Source organism: Alligator sinensis, unplaced genomic scaffold, assembly GCF_000455745.1.
Source record: "Alligator sinensis unplaced genomic scaffold, ASM45574v1 scaffold717_1, whole genome shotgun sequence".
Lineage (NCBI taxonomy): Eukaryota > Metazoa > Chordata > Crocodylia > Alligatoridae > Alligator > Alligator sinensis.
Genome location: NW_005841961.1, coordinates 2,096,053 through 2,104,807, shown reverse-complemented (window position 1 = coordinate 2,104,807; position 8,755 = coordinate 2,096,053). Strand labels below are relative to the sequence as shown.

General features: G+C 43.3%; 1 protein-coding gene across 2 annotated transcripts in view; it reads left to right on the top strand.

Moving 5' to 3' along the window:
- MMP16 (matrix metallopeptidase 16) overlaps positions 1-8,755 on the top strand; it is a 302,780-nt gene that overhangs the window by 73,045 nt on the left and 220,980 nt on the right. The window contains exon 2 of one of the 2 annotated variants that reach the window (XM_025200241.1): positions 5,955-6,068. The exons of the other annotated variant lie outside the window; for it this stretch is intronic. Within the exon in view, the coding sequence (XP_025056026.1) occupies positions 6,012-6,068 (57 nt within the window). The 5' untranslated portion in view covers positions 5,955-6,011. The remainder of the gene's footprint in view (positions 1-5,954; positions 6,069-8,755) is intronic. 2 annotated transcript variants of the gene reach the window in all.

Genomic DNA, 8,755 nt, shown 5'->3' with positions numbered 1-8,755 from the left:
GTTGAGTGGCAGCTGTAGTTGTTACTGTGTCTGGTGGGAGGATCGGATTCTCGCTCGTTGTCCCCTCCCTGTGGTACGGAGGTGGGGCCGTTGGTAGCGACGTCATCTCACGGGGCGGGCTTGCTGGGTGGAGTCCCGCCTGTTCTTCTGTGGCTCCGCCCTTCTTTTCCGGGTCCTCTGGGCAGCTCATATTTTTCTCGGTGCTATTTTCTGGTGGCGACGGAGGGTTTTGGCACTCTGCCATCTCCGCAGCAGCTTTGCTGACCGTAGCTAACTGGGTTTTTAAGTTTGCATTTTCACGCAGCAGGAGTGACACTGCACAGAGTGGCACGTTAATCATCTTCCCTTTGTCCCACTCAGAGCCTCCCCACTCCTTTCCGACTCCCTCCTCTCCTCTCAGTGAGAAGTAGCCACTAACCCACCCTGTCTCCGCTCTGCTCGCTTGGTGATAAGCGATGTGAGCCCATAATTCATCCGCGTTATCTATGCGGCGCCCCCCACTACACCAGGGGCAGTTCTTAATTAATTCCACCTCCATCACATTTCCCCTGTATCCTGTTCGTGACGCCATGTTGGGACCCAGGGCAGCTGGCCAGCAGCTCTCCCTGACTCCCACCCAGACAGTGGTCGGCAGAGGGTTGGTCCAGGGGCCTTAGAAGGCCATCAGGCGGGTACTTGTGACGCTTGGAGTGGAATTAATTAGGCAGATGCTTATTGGTTGTAAAGCAAGATTATTTACTCACGCCATCAAGGTGGTGAAAGACAGAGGTCAGAGATACTTGGTTAGTTACAGCTTAGAGTTTATGAGGTCGGTCTGTAAAGTAGGTCAGTTTGCAAAAGTGGTCGGGCAGAAGGTCAGGCCAGCGGTCATCGATTAAGTCTGAGATAAGATCAAAGACGGGGGGGCGAACTGGCAAGTGATCAAATTGTCAGTTTACTCTAACACCTATGTTAGAGGTCTCCAGATGTATATGGAGTCGCTCTCTCCGACTTCACGGAAATGTAGCGGGGTTTTGTTTGTGTGCTAGCCAATTGCTTTTCACCACATCATAAATTTAATTAGAATCGCCAATTATTTAGCGGTCTTCGCTAGGGTATTATCACAGGGTTACTCCTTGTTTTCTTTGACCAATTATAATGATTTATGTACAGCACAGAAGGCTAAGTTCTATTTCATGTTGGTGTTGCAGTTATAAATTTTTTTTTTGACATGCGCAGCAAAAAAAAAACTGTTATTATCATTTGTTAACCCTTAGTTAACCTAGTGCAGAAAAAAACTGTTTTGAATGGTTTCTCTTGCTTGTGACATGGGCACTATTTAATTGGGTTGTGACAAGGGAATGGGCTTGTTTAGTCTGGAGAAGAGAAGACTGAGGGGGATTTAATAGCAGATTTTAACTACATGTAGGGTGGTTTCAAAGAGGATGGAGCTAGACCATTCTCAGTGGTGGCAGATGACAAAACAAGGAACAATGGTCTTTGTTGCAGCAAAGGAAATTTAGGGTAGATATTAGGAAAAACTCTCTCACTGGGAAGGTAGTAAAGCACTGGAACAGGTTACCCAGAGTGTGCAATCTCTGTCCTTGGAGGTTTTTAAGACCTGGCTAGACCATGCCTTGGGTAGAATGATCTAGTCAGGGATGGTCCTGCTTTGAGCAGGAGATTGAACTAGATGACCTCCTGAGGTCCCTTCCAAACCTGATTGTCTATGATTTTTCTATGATTCTAATTGTCTAAAGGGAAAGCCAGCAGTGAATACAATCATAAATCCCTATTTTTTCTTAAGCAATACTAAACATAGGGTCATACTAGGATACACTCAAGCAACTGACAGAAATTACACACAAACTGGTATAAGGATCGGAAACTAATCTAAACCTGTAACAGAACAGAAGTTCAATATGCATAGACTGGTATCAAAATGTCCAAACCCAGTTTAAGAAAGACCAAAATGGATCAGATTTAATCGGTTTAGGTTACTGGTCTATTGAACTTCTGTCACAGATTCCCTCCCAACTCAAGTTACTTCGCAGTTCCCTGGCATCCCAGGATGCTTCTCAGCACCCCACTAATGCCCCCCCTCCCCCCCAGAGGGCAGGCAGGCTAGCCTCTGTTAGTGCTTCTTGGCCAGCCCCACTCCACAGCTGTCATAGAGCTCAGGCAGCAGAGTCTCTGCTCCCTAGCCTCCATCCTTCCTGCACCTGTCAGTCCTGTGGGGCAGAGCCCCCTTATCGCAGCCCCAGCCCAACTGCTCAGTCCTATCCCCTACAGGTCTCTGACCCACACTGGCAATGGGGCAGAGGAGTTCTTGGTGCTGGCTTCCCTCCCTACCCCAGCTGGGCATCACCCATGTGGAGGGAGCCTTATGATTCATGGGGGTTTCCCCACCCTGGCCTGGGAAACCCCTTGAGGTCTGGGGCTCCTCCAATGTGGGGAGATGCCTAGCTCACAGGGGACAGCACCAGGATGAGGGGAACCCTCCTCCCCCACAGGGGGACAGGAAATGGTTGGAGATGCATGCCGGGCAGCCCATTAGGATGTGTCCAGCTCGCCTGGGCTCAGCAAGGATCAGCAGGCTGTTATATGTGCTCCAGCGCCTCCTGCCTTCTGGTCTGGGCCACTGCAGGCATCTGTCTGCCTTTTCCAGCTGAAGAGTAAACCTGAATTCCATTCATTATCAGTTCAATCTACGCAGGTTAGAGAAACCTGCAAAGATTGGATCAATTCTGCCTCAGGCTTTTTGACTGTGTGTACTTAGCCTTAGAATTCTTCTGTTGTAAATAGTGTAGGTACTCTGGTTTCATGCTACAGCTGGGTCTAAAACCTAGCCCAGTGAGCTGATGATCAGTTTGGAGAAGAGCATTCTAATACCCATGCTGTTTAGTTGCATTGGATCCTTCATTGACAATAGATGGAAATTGTATCGTTAATGGAAGAAAGATCACAGTAAATCCAAGTCCTTATTAGATTAAACCTTGACAAACCTCTCGTTAAAGTGTGTGTGTGTATAATTACATAGATTTTGTGGGATTTGCTTTTCATGTCTAAATGTGATTATTTTAGGCCAGGTTCCTTGCAATGGAACAATGGAACTTCCATTTTTCATTTTGGTTTTGTAATTCACAGAGGAGTTGAGAATTAGGGTGCCTTTTTGTTCAGTCAAAGGAGACCATTGATTTTTGTAGGTTTACACAGAAAGAGTTCTGAAAAGAATCCCCCTGCACTGACTTACTGTCATTTTAGATGTAAAGGGTGTTTACAAAGAGGATGGAGCCAGACTGTTCTCAGTGGTGGCAGATGACAGAACAAAGATCAATGGTTTCAAGTTGCAGCAAGGGAAGTTTAGTTCAGTTATTAGGGAGAACTTTCTTACTAGGAAGGTAGTAAAGCACTGGATCAGCTTACCTAGAGAGGTTGTAGATCTCCATACTTGGGAGGTTTTTAAGACCTGGCTAGATAAAGCCTTGGCTGGGGTGAGCTAGTTAGGGATCGTCTTTCCTTTAGCAGGGGGTTGGACTAGATGACCTCCTAAGGTCCCTTCCAACCCTAATATTCTATGATTCTCTGAGTCTGTGAAACATTGTCTGAGCAGAGAGACATGCTGAGCGACTGAAGGGGGTTGGGGCCAAAGATACCTGAGAAAAAACAGTATGAAGTCTGACTTTCTGGCATTCTGGGCAATCCATTTTACTCCTAGTATTCTGGTCTTATTTCATACAAACATTTGGTGGAAATGATGGACAACCTGACCCAAGTGGTGCTCTCATATATCAGAAAAGGACAGAGAACACGTGACATTCCAAACAAACCCTTAAAATGTTCAGTTAGGTTTAGTAAGATACAGATCTTGTATTGCAGGAGCATCAAGTATATAACCTTGGTAAGTTGTCCGATCCATGAGGCTTTTTAAGGTCTGGACGATCCACCTGTGGATCTGGCCTGTGGGGCTTGTTGCCATGGTTACCAGAGCTACTGTGGCAATGTGGGCCAGCATCCAAGGAGTTAGTGCTGCTTCCCAACTCCCCCTCCCCCCAATTTTCCATTTTGTCATTATTCAGCAACAGGAAAGGGGGTGGGATAAATGTCAAGCCCCTCAGCTCAGATCTGAAGGTGGCTTGTGTGGACCAGAAGAAGCCCCAGAGGCCAGATAACCCACTCCCTGTCTATCGCCTGTCCCTTGGCTGCTGTCAGGGAATATGGCTGACCAGCTCATTTGAGTTAGTTACTGAGTTTCATAGAGGCAGAGGACAGATTTGATTGATTCAGTATTGTTCAGCCCTTGGACAACTCTGTCAGTAATTGCTGATATCACCATCTTTTTATGTTAGCCATTAATAAAGTCATATATGGAAGTCCTTGTTTTCACAGAGCTCTTTGAAGGCATTTTACCACATAGTTGGCCTTATGGCTTCACTTTTAGCAAAGCAAGAGGCAGCGTTACAGCTGGTCAGGAATTATTTTGAAGAATATTTTGTGTTGGAAAATGCCATTTGTCCTAAGGTGTAGGAAATTCAAGTTCAATCCCTACCCTGCCTAATTCAGGATATGGACATGAACTTGGGTCTTCCTTACCCCATGTGAAGGTATAGCCAGTTGTCTAATGAGTCATTTTTCTTTGACAAAATGAATATTTAACTATTTATGCATAGTGGAGCTAAACATAGCTGCAGCAAGTTGGGTCATTTTTCTTTTTTTCTGTGTTTTGTGACAAACTTTGAAAGATCTTGATTTCTTCCTGATAAAGAATAGAACAGTTTTCAAAGAAAAGTAAAACTCTTTCACATCTAGAGCTAGTCAGGCTATTTATTTAGAAGCTTGGCTGAATGTATTGGAGAGAATTGGATCGGTTCATAGATATGTGGTTGTACAGAAGAGGCACAAGAGGTTCTTTCTTTACTGATTGAGTTTTGACTTTTGTTTCTTTTGGAACTTCTAAGAGCCCCCATCAGACTGCAGCCTGGAAACTGCAAGATGGACTCAGTATCCTACATGGCTAGTGCAGCCAAATGTTTAGATTGGGTGTCTATTGTCAGCCATTTTAAACAGAGAAATCAGGTGATTTTGTTTTTTGGCAGGATTCTATTTGTCCATGAATCCCTGCTCCTTTTGACATTGGTCCTTTCATTGGCAGTCTGTTTTGCTACCACAGAATTTTGCACGTTTTGTTTTGGAGTTTACTGATTTACTGAGACACTGAAAAGGAATTCAGATGTTTGGCTTTGTTTCATGTGGATGGTACCTTATTTGGTGGCTAACTGACCTAGAGACATGGATGAAGATCAACTTTTTCTCACTGTGTTCTCCCAGTAGTCGCTATCATTTGCAACACTTTCACTAAAATTGTTGGTAACGTATTTTGCGGGAAGAATGGTGGGGTACAAATGAACCACTGAAGGGTTATTTTGGAAAATGAAACCTCTTCATTGCTTTCTATGGCCTGGGCTTGATTATCTTCAAAGACCCTCCCTCTCTCTCTCTCTCTTTCTCTCATGGATTTTGTTTAATGAAGGCCTGTTGTGAAGGAGGGCAGTGTTTATGAGCAGACTGGGAATATTTTGGGATTATTTTACATTATTCCATTTTAAAAACAGAAGCAATTTTAGAGACTGGTTTGGATGCCACCGCAGCATGGAGTTGCAGTGATTTTAACTGTGTTTTAATTGGAGTAAAACATAGGTTGGGTAATGGGTGCTTGTTATAAACAAAAAATATAGCATAACATGTTTCATAAGTCTCCACTCACCAAACCAGTTGACAAATTTTAAAAGTCTCTGAAACTGGTAAAATACTATATACTTGCAGCAAAAAGATTACTTCAAAGATATCTCCTGATACATTGTATTACAAGGCAACTGGCATGTTTTACAATAAGTCCATTATATTCATCCCACCCTTTCAGTGTATCATGAGGTTGCTTATGGTGAAATCACTTAATCATTTGTTTTATGACTTAGAGTGGCTGAGAGCAGAAGGCCTTATTACATCAGATAAAGTGTTACTATGTACAGCAGATGCCATGCCAGTACAGGATGCAGAATCTATTGGGACATCCTTCCACATGGCCTGTGGTAAGCTAAACTCTTAGCTGACACTGCCTCCTGTATTTTATATTTCTTTGAGTGAATGTAAAAGCTGGCTAGCATAACCTGAGTAATCCTTTATTTAAAATGTATTATTATTTTAGCTGGTCGGATTAGTTATTGATTTTAGAAAATTCTCTCATTAAGAGACTCTGAGCTATTTTTTTCATGTAGATCCATTAAGATCTAAAATGTATGTGAGTTTTAGCAGCAGAAAATAACAGTGTCTGTTTCTAAATAGTGTATTTTCATTCCACACTCTGATTGTGTATTGAGCTTTTATGTTCGAGTGTTACTGCACTTTTCATTTCCTATGTCTGCATCTTGAAAGTCCTGTACTAGCACAATATAAATGACTGCAGCTGCAGAATTTTATTTAATCCTGTTGGATAGCTCTTCTCTGTTTGATTGTTTGAGTCTTCCAGAATTAACTGTCTGTGTTTATTTTTGATTGTTCAGAATATGATTACTAGTCAGGATTTTTGTAAGTATGGAGACAAAAATAGTTTGCTTAAAATATTCTTGGTTTTGCTGCATTTGCTTTTTTCCAACACCCTGATAGTTGTAACGGCTTGAGCACATTGTCAAAAAGTTATGATGAGCTATCTGCTTTGGATATTTTACAAAGTCCTAAACGTCTTCCTGTCTTCTATAAACATCTCTCATTCTCATGACCATGGCTGATGAAGGAGGAAAATACTATTTAATTAACCTTGTCATTTAAAAAAAAATAGGGTTTTGCTTAATTTCATTCATCACATAAAAAATGACTGGTATTCTGCTTTGTCATATGTGCCAGGCCTGCTGAGATTTCTGGAAGGGGAAAGCATAGCAAATAATTCTCAAAACACTATAACAATTTTTAGTAGTTGTTTTCATCAGTTACTTGAACATGCAATTATTACTGTATAGTTAAATTAAATTGCTAAGTTTTGAAGTGTACTTTAGGTGGCATTTCTTGCAATGGGAGCAAATTTTTGCTTGTGAGAAGGGTAGTTATTTCCTAGAGCAGCGGATATAATTTTGGTTCTACCTCCCTCTCTAATTACTAGTGTTCTCCTTTAGCTCCCTTAATATGCCAACAGAAGTCAACCAACTTATTTGTCAGTGAAGGTTATCTTTCATGTCAGAGATCTGGGAAAGGGGTTTTATATTCTCTCCAGCCAAAGGCTTGGAGCTTTTGCTTTTCTACCAGTGAGTCAGAGTTGAAAATGCAGACAAAAGCAAACTTGTCCAAAAATATAAATAGGCTCACAGTGGCATCCTATTTTAGTTCTCCTTTTCTTTCCTGCTCTCCATTTTTTCCTCCTGTATTTCCCCACATGCTTTCTCAACTTACTGCTTTTTTTTAACAGAACCTTTGCCCTCCTGGGACATCCCACCCTCTGTCATCACAGCTATTCTCCAATCTGCTCTTGTGCCTTCATTTGCCCTGTGCATATCCAAATTTCCTTCCCATTGTGTTCTGTGATCCCTTTTTCCCATGTCACATATTATCCTTCCTATTCCTCGCTATCTCATTCTTTCATGTCTTTAGCTTCCATTAGCTACTTCTTTCATTCTCCTTTTGCAAAAGCTTTCCCAACGATGACATTTTGATGATAATTTGGGATGTTGCATTTTCTGCAGTTACCTCATGTAGCTGTGACAAAATAGCTGAAGCCACTGTGTCAGAGAAATTGGTGGACAAAGTAAACCTCTAAGGGCCTTGTTAGACTATAAGCTGCATAAATGTTAATGGGTGTTAGTGCTAGGCTGAGTTTGAAGCAGTCATGTGCTCAGGCCAGCAGAGGCCCAGAGGACTGAAAGGTAGGCATCCCTTGCTTCCCATTCTGGGCTCCCCCACTTTCACCCTCCCCCTGGGGTTCCCCCGTCCCTTGGGGTTCTCTCTTAACTCCCCACCCCCATGTACTTGTAGCTGCCTGGCTGGCTGTCCCAGGGGAACAGGCAGGAAAGAGTTAACTTGCCTGGCCAGCTGCAGCTGTGGGGCTACCACTTTTTGGTAGAGGTGCACTGATACATTGATCTATATCATATTGGTACTGATGAAAGGAAAATTGACATTATTGGCAATAAACATTTTTTTTAAGGCTGATGTGGCTGATAATGCCGCTGTGCAGCCACAGCAATCATGCCCCCTGGATTTGCACGCAGGTCAAGGGCAGGCTGCCAATGTGGGCTGGGGCCGGGGGTGGTGCCAGGCTCTTCCCAGCAAGGAGGGGTTGCTCCCTCTGTACTCCCTGCTCCCAGCGCTGCCACCACCTGACCTGAGCACAGGAAGGCCTGGTGAGAGGGCCCACTTTCCTTTCCTCCTCCTGCCCCTTCACCCCCAACAGACTTACTAGCCGGATGCTGCTCTCCAAGCTGCTGGGCTGCATCTCAGCAATTGGATCAGTATCAGATGATATGGCTTGTTAATAAATGACCATTGGTATCGGCCCCAAAAAGATATATTGGTGCACCCCTACTTTTTGTGGCTGAGCCCACACAGAAAGCTTAGAGGGAAGCAGCAGTGGTGGCTGGGCAGGCAGGTTAACCTTTTTCAGTCTGCGTCCGTGGCTGCGATCTGGGGTGTAGTGGTGCACGAATACATCAATTAGATATCGGATCGGCAAATATAAAGAAATATATTTATATATATATAAATATATATATATTTTTATATATATATATAT